Source organism: Lonchura striata, chromosome 4 (genome assembly GCF_046129695.1).
Source record: "Lonchura striata isolate bLonStr1 chromosome 4, bLonStr1.mat, whole genome shotgun sequence".
NCBI lineage: Eukaryota > Metazoa > Chordata > Aves > Passeriformes > Estrildidae > Lonchura > Lonchura striata.
The window spans coordinates 47,485,587-47,505,061 of NC_134606.1; the positions used below are offsets into that span (position 1 = coordinate 47,485,587).

The 19,475-nt window shown below is 36.5% G+C and overlaps 1 protein-coding gene across 3 annotated transcripts in view; it reads left to right on the forward strand.

Moving 5' to 3' along the window:
- TBCK (TBC1 domain containing kinase) overlaps window positions 1-19,475 on the forward strand; it is an 87,246-nt gene that overhangs the window by 47,576 nt on the left and 20,195 nt on the right. For all 3 annotated transcript variants that reach the window (XM_021525507.3, XM_021525509.3, XM_077782955.1), the window contains one exon: window positions 12,099-12,274. In XM_021525507.3, the coding sequence (XP_021381182.1) occupies window positions 12,099-12,274 (176 nt within the window). The remainder of the gene's footprint in view (window positions 1-12,098; window positions 12,275-19,475) is intronic.

Consider the following 19,475-nt stretch of genomic DNA (forward strand, 5'->3'; position numbering starts at 1 on the left):
CTTGCTTAAGGTAATTTCTTCATATTTTTTTTTTCTTGAAGGGTGCTAAATTATAGATTCCAATTTCTCTCAAATCAGCTGATTTACTGACAGTGGAAGTATTTTATGCTGAGGTCATGTATAAGAACACATTAGTTCTTATGTGTTCATAAAATAAAATTGTATCACTACAGCTTTCAGTGATTTAAGGTACATGCATTCTGCTGGTTTTAGGTGATGACAGCTTTGCAGATATTCTGGTATGAAATACTGGTTTCTGATTTTTTTTTTCCTTAAATTGGTGATGTCTGTGATATTTAGGATGTCAGCAGTGGCACAATTGAATATTTTGAGATTAAACTAAAGCATACCATAAAATACTTCTAGTAAAACTACTAAGGGAATAAAGAATAAGGGTGAAAGACAATCCTAGTGTCTCTTAAAAGTTAAATGTTGTTGGTCTAGCTTAATCAGTAACTTTTTCAACATGTAATTCACATACCCTTGTGCCTTTTCTTTCTGACCTGAGTCTTATTTCTGATTAAAAAGTATTGACTCATTATGCATTTTGTCACCTGCGTCTTCCAAACAAGACTTCTGCTATTTTGGTTACGATAAGTTGTGTGCCAAGGCTGAGAATTTTCTGAAAGTAATTTACAAATAACCTTCATCTGAGAATATATCACTCCCAGGAAGAGATTATGTTGTTCAAAAAATCTATGATAATTTTAAACTAAAATCAATTGTTGCTCAACAGTCTGAAACTCCTGTAATTTGTAAGCTTTGTGTGTACTGGAATGGCTTATTTCAGGCTGCCAGTGAAAGCAACTTCCTTTCCAGACTGATAGTTATTTTACTGCTTGAAACTTTGTGGAACACTTTTTCAAGATTTCTTGTTTTTATAAAACAAAAACCCCACTACCTAATTTCCAGTGCACTGTATATAACACAATTGGAATTATTGTTTTAAAATAATAGTGATGTGAGGAAAATGAAGGGGTGTTGTGTCAGCATTGATTACTTGGCTCTGAAAACCCTTTCCAATACTTGTCTCAAAGCTTTGGCCATATGTTATCTATAAAGCCAAAACAATTGAGCAATACTTGCTATTTTTTGAAGCTCTGTTGGAAATTTTAATTTATTTTTATGTTGTTCAAACAATTTCCTAGTAGATTAGGAAATATATTTGAAGATTTTGATAAAATAATTGGCTAATTAAGAATACTAGAAAATCCTTTTGCAACAAATGTCCTAGTTCATTCCTCTTGGAGCTGTATGAAAGGGGCATATAAGCAACTGCTAAATATAATTAAATAGAACTAGGTTGTTTAGGAAATTACTACTCCAAAGTGCTGGGGGCTTTAAATTTAAATTCTCTGTCATTTATTCTTTCATATTTTTTCCTTGTGTTTAAGAAGTTCTGTTAAGTACAAACTTTATTCAAGCAATATAGATTCCAGAGAATACTTAGGAATATTTGAGACAGACAAACAAAACCAACCCTGGAAATGTTGCTAATATTTTTTCCTGTAGTTTTGAGACTTAGTAAATTTTGTCTTATTCATGTGATGCAGAGAGAACACAGACATTATACATTACCTTTGTTTTTTATGTAAGTCTGACATGCAGCAGTATGTGTCAGGAAAATGAAAATGGTATGAGTACTATAATACTACTATGATGAGATTCCTGAGGTACCAACAACAGAGACAGGACCAGTGCTTATTTGTACTAAGCCAGTCTGGATATCCCTTAACCTCATGTATCAGCAGATTTACAACCCAGAAGCCTTTTCATGCCCTGAGGACTAACTGTATAAGTTCACTTTAAAACATGCAGTTTTGCTTATAGCTTAGTCTTTAGAATCTTGCCATAACTTTGTGTGATAATGTCCATTATTCAACTCAAAAATTATGGTTATTGCAGTTTGACTCAATTACCAAGTTCATAACCCACTGTACAAGTAGTACAAAATCTACAGCAGCTTTTGTTAAGAAGCATCCAGACACATATTCTGCTCTTTGCAGACATTTGAGGCGTCCTTAGACCAATCTACTCCCACCTGGAATGGATGCAGTACAGAGCCTGGCAAACAGATCTTCCTCCAGTGATCACTGCCAATATCAGCACTGACATACAGAGATGAGTTACAGACTTCTGAGAACTGATGAAAAGATGGGGACAGATGTTGTTAGTCAATAGGGAAATACCAAGCCTAAACATGAGATAAAACATATCTAAACAAACCCTTTATGTTAGCTCAGTAAGCTCATCTGTAATTTTGGAGCAAGAGGAGGGTTCATTCTTCTAATGCTGTGCACCTTAGGAAGGTATCTTTTTGCAGATCCCAGCATAGTCAGTGCTTCCAAAGGAAGAACCTTGGCCTCAGATGGGAAGTTCATACAGACTGACTGTAGGAAAGCAATCCTGCAATGAGGAGCCATAGTAAAATGGCTGAAGTGGAAAACCTTGTGAGACACAGGCATGTAGCTTTAAGATGCAAGATCTGCCTTTCGTCAAACCACAGACAGAAACGATTCTCCAGGGAATGGATTTTCTCTAATGTGGGAAAAATTGTTATATCCATTGCCATTCTAGTGATGTGCCAAAATGCTGAATCCCATGATGGTGGAAGCCATATGAATGCTTAGAAGGATTGCATCCAGCTTATAAATGGACTAAAGGTTAAAAAATAGTGGAAATTCTCTGGTAAGATTGTATGGAGCAGTTTTGAATAAAGCATTTCTGTTGACAGCAGCAAAATTAGACACATATCAGAAGGCTCTACTTCAGATATTTTTCTGACCCTGGGTAGCTACCATTTTACTTTCTGCTGTTTTACTTCCTAAAAATCCTTTGTCTGCCCACATCTGTGATCCATATGCTTTTATTGTACTGGAATTTCTGGTGGTTCAGCATTTAGTTAATATAGATCTGATAAGAGGAAAAAATGACAGCTGGCCACCAAGTCCACACTGAGTCTGTGGGTGTTTAGTGCCTGTTCCCATTTGTTTCACCACTCCTCCATAGAAAATGTAACCTTGGAGATTAAAACACCACCTTTGAAGGGACTTACAGAGATACAGTGGGTTTTCATATTCCAGTGAGCAGTAAGAAAAAGAAAGATAATACAATGTTTTGATTAGGGTTTGACTTTTTTCATGCTCTTTTGAAAATATGTTGTTGCTTAGATTAAGGCTCTGAGGAACAGAAGCCGTGACAGTTCTTCTAAAAAGAAACTTTTTTAACTTCACCTACAGAAGTTTGACATATTGCTCTGTTGTCATTTATGGAATATGGCTCTGGAAAGTATTTTGCTGCAGAGCTAGTGAAGCTGACTACTTTTTCAAGTTACAGTATAGCTGAAGAAAAACGGCACTTTGGTCTCTTTCACATGATACACATGATAATGGTGTCATAACTATGACAAAAATATTGATTGGAATTATCAAAAGACATCAGAGTTTAAAAGGCAGTCGCTTTTCCTAGTTTTCTTGAAATATGTAGGTCAGGCTGATATTTATGGAAGCATCTTTTTCTGAGCATGGCACTCATCTTTGCTATGTTAGATGGCTTTTTGGAGATGCAGGTGTATTTCATGATGCAATTCCTCAAGATTATTGGTTTTGGGTCAGAAGCAGAGAGATTTGCTAGGGCACACCTGCTCACCAAGGCTGCCTGGAAGTGTCAGACTCTAAGATTGATATTGTTTTACCTGAAGCTGTGAATTCTGTAATTATTCACCTTTTCCACTCCCTGTGACACAAAGAAAACAGTTCTAGATTTTAGATTCTACCCTCTTGAGACTAAAGAGAAATGCTAGAGTGGGAAACACACTAGGGAAAAAAGTACTGAAATAATTTACTGTAGTCTGTAGTTGTCACTGGCAGAAGAAAATCAAATATATATCCTATAGCAAAGGGCTGTCTGCCACAAGAGATAGTACTTCATAAAAAGGGTGAAAAGTGAGTTCCTCAGCAGAACTTTCCTAGTCCATGTCTTAAAAACAGTCTGACACACAGCTTATGCCCCCTGTTTTTTGAAAGCACCCTGACAGTGCTCTCCATAGTGAAAAGGCACTTCAGAAAAATAGAATAATCCATCTGTTAGTTATGAAGGATTTTGTAGACCTTTACAATGCAATAAAATGTAAGTACAAGAAGGTAGACTGTCAAACATACTAGCATTTCTAGGCATGAATTGACAAAATTCTGGCTGCTGTTGTGTGAGCTTTGTTGCTAGATGTGGTGTTGTTGGTTTTTTTTTTCTTCATTACAAAGGTGTCTTGGGAAAATATTTCCCTTTTTTTTCCCAATTGAAACTACAAGTATAGCGACTGATTTTGGATTAGACTCATGCTTAGAAAGCAGTGCTGGGTACTAGACTTTTTTCCTTTCACAATTGCAGAGAACATTGCTGACAGAGCAAGGTGCCTCATAGGGTATCTGTTTGTAATTTTGTTATGCTGGATTTGTTTGCCTGTACAGGTATAAATGTTCTGCTCAATAATCTTTAGTTCTCTAACTGTTAATTGAGGAGAATTTCTAAATGGGCTGCAGAAATAACGCAGTATTAAAAATTCTTGATTGAAATGTACATTATCACCACATTTTTATATTATTGTAGATATATTTGGGGAGTGTATGTCTAGAATTGTAACAGAGATAGACATTACTTAAATACAGATATAGTGCAGTGTGGGCCAAGAGCCAGAAAAATCTTTCTGTCAAAATAAGGACTTTGAAATGAGGTTAAGTGAATGCTCAGTGCTCTTATACTTTAGGATAGCGTCAATTCCCTTTGATCTACTTTCACATAATATTTCACTTAAACTCGTCCTAACAGTATCCTGGAGTTTAGTAGAAATCTACAGGAAGATCAAAACTAAATGTGGAGAACTATAGCCGGGTTTGTACCTAAAGGTAATACTTTGTTAATACTGCAACCTTGGAATAAATTTCAGGACTACATTGTTAATACTGAAGGGCAAAACTTGTTCAGGAAGGGCAGGTATCCCAGCTGGGAAGAACTCACACTGTATGTGAACAATGTTGCCTGCATTCAGAAAATGCTGATAAATATCTGAGTAACCAGAGGGTGTGTCAGGTGATGCCTCTGTCACTTCAAAAATGTAGCAAGCATCTGTAGGAGATGAAGGGAATAAGGTGGACACATTGCATTCGGCTTTAGAGCTTGGCAAGGAGCTGGACAGTCTCCTGCTAGGTCTTCAGTCTTCATGCTAAAAAAAGAATAGCACCATTCTAAGGAGACAAATCATGTAAGCAATCTTGTAAGCTGATAAACCACAAACTTGTCTGCTGGGAATGCAACTCTGAAATGACAAACTTTTATGTCTTGAGTGTACTTTAATGCTTTCATGTGTAAATTCAAATGAAGGTGTTAACTTATCTCTTCCACAGAATAAGAGAACTTTTTCCCGTGGCTTGTGAGTGGGTTAATTATGATGCAAGCTTTAAATAACTTAGAAAATATATCCTGACAAGGTTGGGCTGCTGTTAGTTACTTTAAATTATTGGTTTTGCTATGTGAAACACTAACACACTTGACTAGTAGTAAACACTGGAAGCTTTGGATCTCAGTAAGTTGTCTACTGCAGTGCCAAATGGCTAGAGCATTTTTTTGGAAATGAAAGCAGTTTTAAGTATGGGGACATAAGCAAGATGGTTATCCTTCCTGTTTACAGTTGCTGTATTTGTGGGAAATAACATTTCAATCCTGAATAAGATGTTGCTTGCTCTAACAGTTTGAGAGTGTTACATGGCTCAGGATACTCATTAGGCAGATCTAAATACTCTATTTGTATTTGTCTTTAACCAGAGTTTTTCCATCATTGGTATGGTCAAATTAGATGCTTTCATCCTTTACTCATGGCAACAGATACTCCTTTTCAGGATTACCTGAATTTTCATCTTATTTTAAAAGCAGAAAATCTTAATTACTTCATGTTATTTCCTTGCAAATATCCTGAAGGCTAACAGGAGAGCTAATGCAAAGGTCTTCTACTTATGGCTCTTAAGAGACTCATCAGCTTTATAAGCATTTGGCCTGGTCAGAGTTTCTGACTGTAGAGATTTTTACAGGTTTATACCCGTTACACATGGGAAATAACCAATATAGCTCATAGTTACCACCCAGATGGAAACCTGTAACAGCCTGATCTCTATTTTTGCTTGCTGAGTTTCAGGATTTTGCGTATGATTTCTTTGAAGCAAGGATTTATGATAAAGAAGGTGAGTTTCACTAATATTTAAGATTCTAAAACTGACTTACCAGATATTTAGCAAATATTATAACAAAAAGAACATAGAAAAGCTGAAAAAGAGTTCCTTCCAAAATTGACTGTTGGATGTTGTGTTGGTGGCACCATGAGTTTCTCCTCTCAGCTGATCCCTGCAATTTTGTAAACCTGTCTTTTCATGTATCTTCTTGTTATTATCTACTTATGAAGTAATGTTCATTTTTCTGCTGAGCTGCTTTATTTGCCTTTATGTGTGTCTCAAGTGTTGCATAGTAGCATCCTTCTGACTATTTACATTATAGATTGGGAATTCCTGTGTTTCTGTCATTGGCCTACCCTGTGGTAGGACTGCTCCAGGTGTCTTAACATTTTGTTAGTTTGTAGAAATGGCTGCTGTTCAGAAGCACTGGCACACCTCCTAACAAAGTTTAAACAGTGCTTTCTTGTCAGAGCTTAGCTCCAGTCTTTTTGTAATCTATTTCTGTCTTCCTCAATGAGACATAGCATGTGGCATTTGGTGATTGACTTACAGTAAAGCTTTATGCTTAATACAATCACTTGGAATTCTGTGTCTTCCCTGCTCATGTCAATCCTGACACCATCACGTTTCTGAGGCATTCTTTAGCAGGCTTTTCCAGTGAACTGCTGAGTCAGAGGGATTTTTACAATCACAAGTAAGAAAAGAATCCGTGTTTGCCCTTTATGCACCCTAATGTCTAGGGAATAATTCATAGTGTTTACTGCTACTTGTCCCTACTGCTGTCCACAAAAATATGGAGTCACACAACTACCCTGCAATGTATGAAGTAAATAATGTAAAAAGAATAGTTCTGCATTGACCTTTTCATTTATAATAACCTTCTCACAGTAATAGATACAGAGATGTGGGATACAAATGTCATTTCTCTTCCTAGATTTGTCCTTTTAAATATGCACACTCAGTGTGTCTTTTTTATGTCATCAGGAAAAAGGAGTGTATGGCCTTTCACCTCGGTTTCTTCTAAGAGCCGGAATCAGGAGGCTGAACTGACTGACCTATTCAGTACCAGAGAATTCATAGCACATAGATTTTCTGGCCTGTTTATGTGGCTGTGTGGTGAAAGCTGATGTTGCCTGGCAGGGTAGTAATAAAGTATTTGTGATGGAGATGTCAAACCAAGCTCATAATTCTGGTCTATTCCCAAAATGCAGAAGCAGTTTATTTTGGCTGAGTTAAGTGGTATCCTGTTACCCAAGGAAAAGGCTCTGGAATTGATTAACTGCACACAAAGACTTGGTCTGTGTGGATTTTCATTAGGAAGGAACGCTTCATCTTACAGATTTCTCCATTACTTGCCTTCACTTGCTGTGAATGACATATGCACACCCAGTTTTGCTGTAAAAATAAAAAATTCTTTTGTCACAGGTGTATTGCATTTAAACTGATACTTTTTTCAACATGTATTTTAAGTGCAATCTACTTCTCTCCTGTATCTATAATAATAAATTTACATAGCTTAAAAAGCAGCTATGTCAGGCTGGGCCGTCCTTTTCAGTTGAGGCTGTGGATAGAGGTAGGCAGCACCTTGTTAAGAAGTAACAGTTTAGCATGAAAAAAGCAAAATTAAAAGCATCTTAGAATAAACAGTAAGTTTAGTTCATAAAAGGAACAAAATATTTCAGTAGGTTTAATGTTAGGGTGGGGCCATGGCAAAACCAAGATACTGCTGTTGGATCACTTCTCTTTCCCTTCTCCACTCTTGCCTTTATCAGTTGCTGTATTATTTGCATATTTAGAAATGTCAGAGACAGCCTTTAGATGCTGAGTGATTAGCTGCTGCCTTAGAATTGTTTCCTGTAAGGCTTGGTTTCTGCTTGACCATGAAATACTTGAACTCATTTGAGCCAGAACTCCTAAATATAATGTTTGAAAGTGAAATTCTGACTTTGGTTCCTAAGATACTTGGGTTCCAGCCTTGACTTTTTGAAATACATGCACTCTGCAATTTTTCAAAAACTGTTTGAAGATGTACTAAGATTTGAAATTATTACTTATTTTTATAGTATTTTTATTATGTTTCAAGTCAGGCTTAAATTTTTTCCACGCTTCATATTTAATGACACCATATTATTCAGCACATTTTCATTACAGATTTTCCAATTAAATAATTTGTCTTAATAAAAACAGAAGGCACATTATTTTTAAAGTACAAAATACCCCAGTGTTGGGATCCTGGGGAGCACTGAGGTGTTACATATCTCCATGAGCGAGCATGCCCTCTTCCACCCTTTCTATATGTTTCTTTCATTTGTTGCTCACACCTGGAGATTTCTGCAGACCCTGCTCTCAAAAGAGTGTTCTTTTAAGTTGTTTGCAAGTGTCAAGTACTCTGGCATTCTGCTGAGGTAGTCTCTGTTCATTTGTTCATAATCCTGTTCAAGGATCTAGGCTCTGACTTTATATATTTGTGTTTCTGACATATCAGTGGTATGTATCTAATAATGTGGAAGCTCTAATGTTTTCTGGCTTGTAATGCAGTGACTTGGGAGCCGGAAGAGTGCAGGCAGGATTAATGCTGTGTGAATGCAGAGTCTTGGGGAGATAACAAAAAATGGACATTTCACCAGAGACTGACTCATTTGTCATATATTTGAAAGGGCATGGGAAGAAATTGGGATTGAAGTAGTGCAGCAGACCCTTACTTATTAGCCAAAAAGAGGAGAAAAGATCTTATCCAGCAAGGGTGCACAAGATTGTATTGCATTTTAGTTACTGACGGGAAGTGATTTTTCTTAAACCGAAATTGCAAAGAAATCATGAAGAAGGGCTTGAAGGTTACTCAAGTGTGAAGCCTGTTCATGCAACATGACTAATAAATATTCTGTAAATATTTATACCAGTTTAATGTAGTCTTAAACTCCAATATCCTGAAAGTAATTGGTTTTTTACAAAAGAATATGAGTAAATTCTTTGAGCAAATTCTTTCGCCACCCATAGTCTTGTCTCTCTTGTGGGTGCTGGATTTTGGCTGATCCCATACTATATTCATGCATGTGCCTATGATTTGCACATTGCTGGGGAGCATTTTATGGCTGTGGGGCTTTTTTATTGTTACTTGTGGAAACCAGAATTGCCTTGTAGTAGTTTTTATTTTGCATTATTGAGAAGCAGATGAATTAATTGACAACCTGTAAATTTGTTTTAGGCTTTTGATGGCTTCCCCCCATAAACCATTAAAAATTCTCTCTTGTTCTGTGGAGTTTCATTTTCAGCCATGCCCACTGTCCTCCTGAAATGCTGCTTGGAAGAAATGAGGAACCATGCATTCCAAAATCCCAGAACAACAGACTCCTACATTTTTTATTTATGCCCTGATGTGTTAGAAACTGGCTATGTTTTTTACAAACATGCACACAGTTGGAAGGGATTGCAAGGATCATTGAATCTATCTCCTGGCCCTGCACAGGATACTCCAAGAGTCACACTATGTGCCTGAGAGCATTGTCCAAATGCTTCTTGAACTCTGTCAACTTTGCTGCTGTGACCATTCCCCTGGGAAGCCTGTTCCAGTGGCCAAGCCTTTTTTCTAGTTCTCTGAAATGGATTTCTTTTGGAATTGCAGAGCTTGTTTCTAGGAAAAATATTTTGACCTATTTCAGTGTTTGACACTGTCAGTCTCAATTTCTCCTTTCAGTTTTTTCATAGCTTTACTGCAAACAGTGTTCCTATTCTGTCTCCCAGTTCTCTGTTTTCAGTTTCAGATATGTGTTGGCTATTATGCCCTCTCATAGCCGAATGCTTCTTATGCTGTTAATTATTGTTGTTCAGATTTTTTTTTCTTAGCTAAATTCTGCGTTCATATCATTTATTATAGGAGTACTACTAATGTTTCCTTAGCTAAGAATCTCAGGAAATGGGGCATATAACTCAATTACAGCAGTCTCTTTAAAAAAAAAATAAATAAAAAAGAAACCACAGCCCCACTATAAATGTACTACAGTCTTGAACTGGAATTCTCAACTTTTTATAAATAAAATGAGTTTTCAGAAATGTAGAAGAAAGTGCAACATTAATGATGGTGCTTTTGAGTGGTTTCTGAGCTTGAGGAAAAATAACCAATGGAAGGCATTTCCTCTCTTTACCTGAAATTGTGTGAAATTCTCCAGCTGTGTGTATTTTCCTTGGGAATGATGCTGAATAACAGCCTTCTAATACAGTATAGTTGAAATGAAAAATTTTTAGCTACTGTTGAGACATCACGTAGTCCATTTATCTGTGACACCTATTATCCCAAACAGCTAGGGAACCTGATATTGTCAAGGAAAACTGCAATTTAATTTCGCACATCCACAAAAAGGTTTTTAGAGCTAGAATTAAAAGTGGGTAAGCCACATCTCTACTATCAGACTTTTCAGAATTTTAGAAGCAAGATAGCACATAAGCATCCTGTAATCGAGTGGATTAAAGCATCTGCTGCAGATTGTATCCTACCTGAACATGGACAGCTTTTTGAATGGGAGAGTAATAGATCATATCTTCTGCTTTTTAAACAGTCAATAATCTCATCCAACTAGATTATTCTGCCCCAAGCTTCAAATTCAGCCTCTTCTGCTCACCACCCTGCTAATGACTGAGGTTTCTGGAGTAGCTCTCAGACTGATGGCAAGGCTTCAAATCCACTGATGGCAATGAGTGATTGATGGCGGTGCATCAAATCTGTTTGAGATATACAGATAAAGCTGACTACAATGCCTCTATTTTCTTCATAGAAGCTGATTCTTTAATCTAAATTTTGACTGTTGTAATGAATCATACAAGATCTTGGCACAGACACAAGAAGTACTGATATCCCTGCTGTTTGACTGTTGCATTAGACCAGTTTTGTCATGAAATGCAAGCTAGGATTGTTTTTGCTCTTCGTGAGACCACATACAGGAGGTGCAAAACCAACCAGCCCTTTTATAGTGGTAAAAGAGTAAATGGCTTTTATGTTACATCTTGTTAGAAGATATATACATGCAGGATGGTTAGTGTTGTAAAAAATATGTTTTCAATAGGTTTACTTTTTTTTCTTTTACATATGTCTTTCATTGTACCTTTCTGCTTTTTAGTTGACCATATCTAATTTTAGGATGCGTCTCATTTGATAGGTATCAGTTTTCCTTTCAAGTTGAGTAATGTGTTATCTCAATGGCACTTCACGCTTTCAGCTAGCATGTTTCATTGGGAATGTCTGGTTGGGTTTGGGACTGTATTGTTTGTTTGGTTTTTTAAAACATTCTCTAAAATCTTTAAAGCAATTCATTATGTTTGCCATCAAGCACAAATTAATGTTGAAAACCCATGTTTTCCTGCAAACAAATAACATGTAGCTTTGTCAAAATGGCAGGCCATACAAAATCCAGTAGCTGAAATCTTTCAATCTGGCTGTTAGTAGGATTAACTGACAAATAATACATTTAGTTGATCCAGAAATCCTGATGTCTGTACACTGTATGAAATCTACTTTTGATGAACTGCCCAAATTTACATTGAATAGTCAATAGTTTGACTTGTAAAGACTTTACATTACCTGACAACGACTAGGTTTCAATTATTGTCCTGACTTTGCATTGGTTAAAGTTCTCATACACTTCTCTTAAACAGAATCAAATTAATTCTTAAAATATCTTTACTAGTTTTTAATAAAAAAAAACATGGAGTGTTTTTCTTTTTGAGTGGGAAAATGCTTTTGAAATCTATGTTACCTTTGAGCAAGGGACAGAGACAGACAAAGGTATAGATGGGTATATGTATATTTGGCAATGTCATAGCTGGGTTGCTTCACTTCACTGGTATTTTGCTCTTGAATTTCTTGCTTTTCCTTCAAATCTCTTCCAGAGATCGATATTGAGCGTTGTGTTCGCGAGTCGATCAACCTGTTCCGCTGGACGCCCAAGAGCGCCACGTACCGGCAGTACGCGCAGCCCCCGCGGCCGGCCGCCGACAGCAGCGCCAGGAGCTCTTCCCTGTCCTGCTTCTCTGCAGACTACCAGGAAGCTCCTCGCAGTGACCTCGTAAGCAACAGGGGAGCTGCAGCTGGGAGGATTGTTCCGTTTATTCAGATTGCGTGTTTCTCCTGCCTCTCCCAATTCCTGCTCCTTCAGTTCTCTTACAGCAGCACACCTATGTCCACGGCTCACCTGCAGAACTTTACCATAGGAGAAAAGCAGTGGAAAGAGCAGTGTGCCAGTGAGAAATAGGTAACTGGAAAGTGATGCAGGCAGTTCTGGCTGCTTTTTCCATCTTGGCATGTCAGGTAAAGGATATGGCACACATTACTCTGAGAGTTTAGTAGGTGCGTTATGCCTGGTTTTATCTTGGCAAAGAGTAACTAGTAACTAAGAGAATACCTGCATTAAATAGATACCCAGTTTAGCAAAATTATTTTCCTCCTGTCTCTCTAGTAAAATCTAATGGCAGTTTCTCTTGACAGTTGCATTATCTGAATACAGATGATTTGAATTTTTTCCTTTCCTTCCTCTTAACACTATAAATCTAATTAGTCTCTTAAAATTAAATTTGATTTTGTTAGGGTTATTCTCCTTCCAAATTCTCCTACAGTCATTTCATTCATGAGCATTCCAATAATCTGGGAAGTATATATCAACCTGCTGTGTCTATTTGGTGAATTGAACTACTAGGAAACTAATGTTGTTGTCATTCAAGTGAATTTTTACTTTTTAGTCCTTAAACTGGAGCTTGATGTTGAGTAATTTTCTTGGTTTTTACTTTAGTTTTTATTTTATTTCTGTTGTAATTTCTGGAAGCCTTCGCTACAAATCCAGGACTGCAAGTGCAGACATGCAAATGAAGAACAAAAGGAAACTTGAAAGATCTTACAGGATTTAAGAAACAATAGGTGAATCTAGAAAGGCAATGGTGAAGAAAAATTAAATTCTAGAGGAATACTCGTTGTCATCCAGGAACTGTAGCCAGCACAACTGCTGCTGTGCTGCTCTGGAGATATGTAGAGAGGCTTTCTGAAGGAGTCAAGGGCAGAACTTTCATAGAGTAATTCAGATAGGATCTCCTAAGGTCATCTGGTACAAATTCCTGCAGAAATTGTGTCCAACACTGAATTCAGGTGGGGTTGCCCAGGGCTTCGATCCATCAGATCAAGAAAACTTCCAAGGAAAGTGTTCAGTCTCTCTTGGCAGTCTGGTCAGATATCTGACAGTGCTACCAGTGAAAATGATTTGATGTATGTGCTAGCTTTCCTGAATGTTATGGCAAAAGAGTAAAGAAACAATTCTTATGATTTCTAAGCATTTGCTTGTGCCTTAATGTGTCAAAGCACTTGGATATAGCAAAGAGGGAGATGGGAGAAATCAGCCCTGGTCTGCTGAACTAACAAACAGTGAAAAGATTTGTATTTATACCAGAGAGAAAAATCTTTATTTCAGATCAAGCAAGTTTTTTTCAGTAGTCTTCCATTTTCTGAGAAATGTTTTGGATGGGTTTTTTTCCTGATAGTGTTTTTGTTTTCATACCAGAAGTTGTATTTGTTTATAAAGCCAGTAATTAGGCTCATCCATCCCCCAAGTTCCAAGAAATTAAGCAAATGTTTTCATTATGTTAAAGAGGAGACAAATAAATATTAGAACTTCTATTGACTTCTCTTTCATTTCTAGTTCTGTTTGCCTAACAGAAAAGACCTCTTTATTTACTGCAGTGCAGCTGAAGGTTTAACATCTTTGAACCATAAGTATGTTGGATCTTTTGGTTACTGCTGTATTTTGGCTTTTAGCTCATCAAATGAAAGAGAGCTGTATAGGTTCAGGGATCTATACAGAAATATGTAAGCAAAGAGGAAATTAATCTCTTGAACACAAGAAAGACTATACATATCTTAAATTATAGTCTGTAAATGTCTTGTTTGCCTCATGTGCTGTATTTTTGTGTGTCAGATTTTGAGACAGATACAAGTCAAGTATGTTATGATTCAGTCAGGAGCCATAGATCAGACTTGGAAAGTCCTGTGTAACATGAGTCCATAACAAGCTACACCTCACTAGTGACTGTACTTTTGGATGTTTGTCTTCATAAAATGACACTTCTCAGGGATTAGAGCAATATTGATAAAAGCTAAATTGAAATTATTGGTGGAATATACTATTTACACACAAAGGTGGTGTGGTTTGATCTTGTTTGGGGTTTTTTTTAACCTTAATCCTGAATTATCTCTTTCTTCACACATGTCCTCTACTGGTGTTTGCTGCCATGGGGACACTTGTTATCTACTTAAAAGAGGTGAAATCTGAACTCAGTCTTTATTACACATAGTATCCTTTAATGGATTTTCTAAAACACCATTGTGTCCTTACTCTGCAGTTTAGTTCCTAAAAAAATCTTTTCTGTTTCCTTGCCTATTTAGTTGGTCATTCTTTGGACAAGGACTTTACACTACATTTCCATCTCCATTTTTATATTTGTGGGTCACCTCTGTATTTGAAAGTGGGTAGAATACAAAACAATTCTTTTTGAAGAAACTTGTGGGTTTCCTTCTGAAGGTAATTTATAACTTCTTGAAACATTAAATGTTTAGTGTTTTTAATTGTAAACACCAGCTGTCTCTTACCTCTCTGTTTGTATTTTCTTTCTATGCTGCTTCAGTTTATTTCTTAAGTGCTTTTTATTGGCAATTCAAATATTTGTGTGTATCTGTATGTTACTGTGCTTTGGTTAATAATAACAGGAGAATATTTCCCCTCTGGGTGTGCAGTTTTCTCCCTAAATCAGTAGTCAGTAAAACAAATCTGCTTTTTATCACTAGCATTTCCTAGTTTTTATTTTAATGGCATCTATTTACAAATTTGCAAACAGGCTTGGGTGCTCTCTTTTTTCCTCCTGGACTTATGTGTTGCTTAATCTTTTACTCTTTCAGCCAGTAAGCATATTTTTACTGAGATAAAATCTCAAGGAGGAAATAGTTTCAGAGAGAATGAATGTGCATCTTAAGTGGGTTTGTATTGTTTATTTTGAGTAAGATAAAATGTCAAAAATAACAATGGAAAAAACCCTTTAAATTCACTACTGAATTTACATTACAATCTAAGCAATTTTGTGTCGGTAATTTTACTTTACCATGGTTGATTTTTTTTCTTCTTACTCTTCCTGAAACTTACTTTTATACCCTGGAAATTCCTGAAGTATTTTTCCTGAATGTCTTGGAGTCACAGAGAGAAATAACACTGTAGTATAACAATTGTCTGCTTGTATCTGTATCTCCATTATTATACATATGGTAGATATAGATTCTCTACAGCTACTTCTATAATTCTAAATAAAAAGGAGAAAATGTTGCAGCTTCTCCATCAGTATCTGCTCACATGTGGCGGGTGAACTCACAGAAATCCAAAGACTGATGCAATTGCAGCTTTGCCTTCTTCTTCTACTCCTGGTTCTCTTTGCAAGGGTGGGAGTTCCTGAGAGGTGTTGAGGAATGAAAGCATTCAACTGGAGAAAAGTCTACCAGATTATTATTGATCCTTGCAGTGATTTAAATGCCAACAGTTCCAGTTTTTTGTTTTTGATGAAGTAGTAGAAATACTTAAGCAGCAACATGACTCAGTGTTTTGATCAAGCAACACAAATACAAAAAACATGTTTTTATCATAAATAGTATGAGTAAATTTTCCTGATGATAACTTTTCTTTGCCAGTAATTAAGGATAGCTTGTGTAATAGACTTCCAACAGATGGAAATTCAGGCCTATTTGTCATACAGCAACACTCAATTGCTTCTGAGTTCCTGTGTGCACCTAGAAAGCATTTGTCCATAAAAATATATTGGCTAGGTTTATATAAAGTCATTAAATAACTGATGTATAAATACATTTATTCTTCAGAGAGAAGCATGGTCAGTAGTGGCTACCAACACTTCTGTTTCAGTGTACAAGCTAAGAAGTATCTGTGTGATGCTCATGTTTTTGTAGTGGCTGTTACTTATATTCTGCCTACAGGGTCTTCTGACTGCCTTGACCCATTTCAGGTTTCTTTTGTCTTCTGTTTTTGTGTGGATCTTAGTTTTCTTTTCCTCCATTGTTCTTGCACTTAAGAGAAAGCACTTACTCAAATTTGTCTTTAGTTCAAATTGTGCAAAGCATTAACTGATCAAGATCTCAGAAGCATCAAATTTTATATTTGCCTTTGATGCTTCTGTTCTTCTGGTTGTAGCTGCCAACAGCTTGAGAGAGAAGCCGGGGTTATTTGTCGTGTTTTTAGAAGAGTCGGTTAAAATGCACTTTTTATGTCGCTCTCTTGTGAGTGAAAAAGCAAATTGCTGTTTAATTAGGCATAAGCCCATCACATTCTGGCAAATGCTTTAGCAATTGTTGCAAACTTCAAAACTTTCTCTGTTTATTGGATTTTTTTTTGATACTCATAAGCCAGGCAGTGAGCTACCAGGAAGTAGAGAGTGTAAGGAAACCTCTGCTTCCAGAACTTTGGTTCTGCTGTTTAAATTATGTAAAGGAAGCCATATTTAGCACCTTGTCTACTCTTGCTGGTTTTTAAAATCTGTATTTATTTTTCTATGGTTTTAAGACTTTTTCTCATAGAAGATGAGGCATTAAATTACCAGAGTGAATAAAATACAAAATATAAGGCTCAGGAAATAATTGATGTTAAATGTTAATTCAGAAGTTTAAAATGAATGTTGTAGGTGTTTTTTTTTTTTAAAGTTTTAATACAAATTGCAGTTATTTAAATTGAATGTAAACTCATTGAAACAATGTACTGCTTTGTTGAGGCAGAATTAAAAGAATATGTTTGTAATGATCTAGATACTATTTATATGAGACTGTAATAGTTTGTGAGACAGTCACTCTAGATCATACTTAAGGATTCTAAGCTTGTTTTGCACAGTCATGGTTTTATGGTCTCCCTGGGATGTGTTCATCTGCTTTGAATGTAAATGGGGCATTTGGAGCAGCCAGAGCACTTTCTGCTGCAGCCTTAGGCTTAGGTTCTGGATTCACTGATTGTCCACTAGTACTTCTTCAAAAGCCTTTGTGATTATACCCACTTTGAAGTTGAAAGCTGGATGCATTTGACCTTTTAGACCTTTCACAATTGGGATTCCATAACTGGTTAACAAATGTGAAGAGGGGGAAAGGGTAATTGTAAAATTAATTTTTTTTTTTTTAATCTAGCTGGTTCTTTCTTCATCTTGTAGGAATGTTCTTTTTAATTTTTTTCCCAAATTGGAAATTGTTTTAAAATCAGATTCTAGTAGAATATTAGGAAATAATTATACACCTCTGTGTTTTAGTATTTTTCAGGCTCTAGTGGTCCTGATTTGAAATCTGGCTAGCTGATTGAAGACACAGTTGTTATTTTGTTTCTTTTACTGTATTTTACAGCTGACTCCGTTTATCTTTGAGAGGGAGTGCTACAGTGGAAATAAGTTATTTTGGCAACCAAAGCCAAACTCAGGTTTCCTGAGTGACAGTTTTATTTCATACCTTGTTAAACTATCCATATTTTATTTTTTTAAAAATAGTGGTCTGCATCTAAAAAAGGGAAAATGAAAGAGCAGTGCAGTGTTCATGTAAATTTACTGTAGGAGAGAAGTAACAGTCAGAATAACCCACTGAGTGTGTTAAAATATGCTTTAGGACCAGCACAGATCTAAATAGCTTAATGCTTCATTCAGCTTCTGGTAAGCACAATTAGATACTGCAATGAGGAATTATCCACTTGATGTTACATTTTTTGTGTGCTTGTAGCATTAGACGCAATGGAGTTTGGGAGAAATTTTTTAAGTCAAGTTTTTTAGGAGAAGTAGACTAAAGGATCTTAATGGTTTGTCTCCCACACAAACATGCCCAGGTACACAGCTGTAGCTACCTCCTGCCACTCACAGCAACTCTAATTCCAGCTTGCAGCAACTCCTGTGTGTGCCATACACTGCTGCTGTGAAAGTTAGGTCTGAGAACACAGTGCTGTATGCCTGTGCTAACACAAATTATTACTATATTATATTATATTATTATTATATAATTATTATATATTATTATCGTATTGTGTTATTATTAACACAAATTTCATGGTGTGGGGAAGAGGTGTATTGTGTCAGCCTAAGGTGCCCTTTCCCTCTATTCCTCAGTCTTCTGTCCTGCCCTATTGGTTTTCTCACCATACGCCTCTATAGGAGCCTGCCCTAGGCTAGTCTTGAATTTAGGATTCCTCACATTCCTTCCTCAGTGCACCTCAGGCCAGGCTAGGTGCTGTATGTTTTCTCAGTTGAGTCAGGATGCAGTGACATCATGATGTAACTTTATTAGGAAGTGCACCTGGAGGATAGAAAAGACTTTCTGAATGCAGCTCTCTTACCTGTGTGATGGTGTCAACACCTTCCTAATTTAGTAAAAGTGTTACAGCTCTGTATATATATTTACTCTTCTGACATTACTAGGCAGAAAAGTCTGATTATCAAATGTGTGTGACAGCATAGCTGGAAGAAGGAATCCATACTTGTTGTAGAGTTGAGCCTGCACCAAAGTTTAGTCATGGAGCCCATCCTGCAAATGTGAATGAATATATTTTGGACTTATGGGAATAAGTATATCTGTTGATGATGATTTTCATATAGCTCAACAAAGCTTAGGCCCATGTCTCTAAATGGAATGATGCAGAAATCCAAGATTTATGTGAAAAGCACATACATCTTACAGGGTAACTGTCTGGCTGACCATGTTCTCAAAATTTTTGTCAATTACTCAAATTCAGTACTCATCTTAATAGTCACCAGTTAAGGGAGAACCTGACCGAGCCTGTTTTGACAAGCTTCACAGTGGTAAATGACTGAAAATGTCCTAGAGCTGTGCTGCCATTGTTAATGCCAACCCAGAAAACAGGTATGTGAATAAATAGCAACAACAGATGGAATAAGTATATTGGCTAACTACAAGGTCTCTGAAATAGGTGATCACATTATGAAGGAAAATCCTCTAGCAGTTGCAGTATCCATTGAGATGTGTTATTCAATTCTGGTTGTTGTTTTTTGGGGGTTTTTTTGGGTTTTTTTGTTTTTTTAAAGAGGGTAGGGAGATCTCTGTTTCCTAAAGATACTGTAATAATTTTTCTCAAATCAAAGGAATACAATTTCTTGTCAAGGACAGAGCATCTATCAAGAGGGGAAAAAAAGGGGCACTTGATAGAAAGCATTCAAGGCCAGCAAGATCATTTTTGCTCCTGCTTTTGCTTCAAGTTT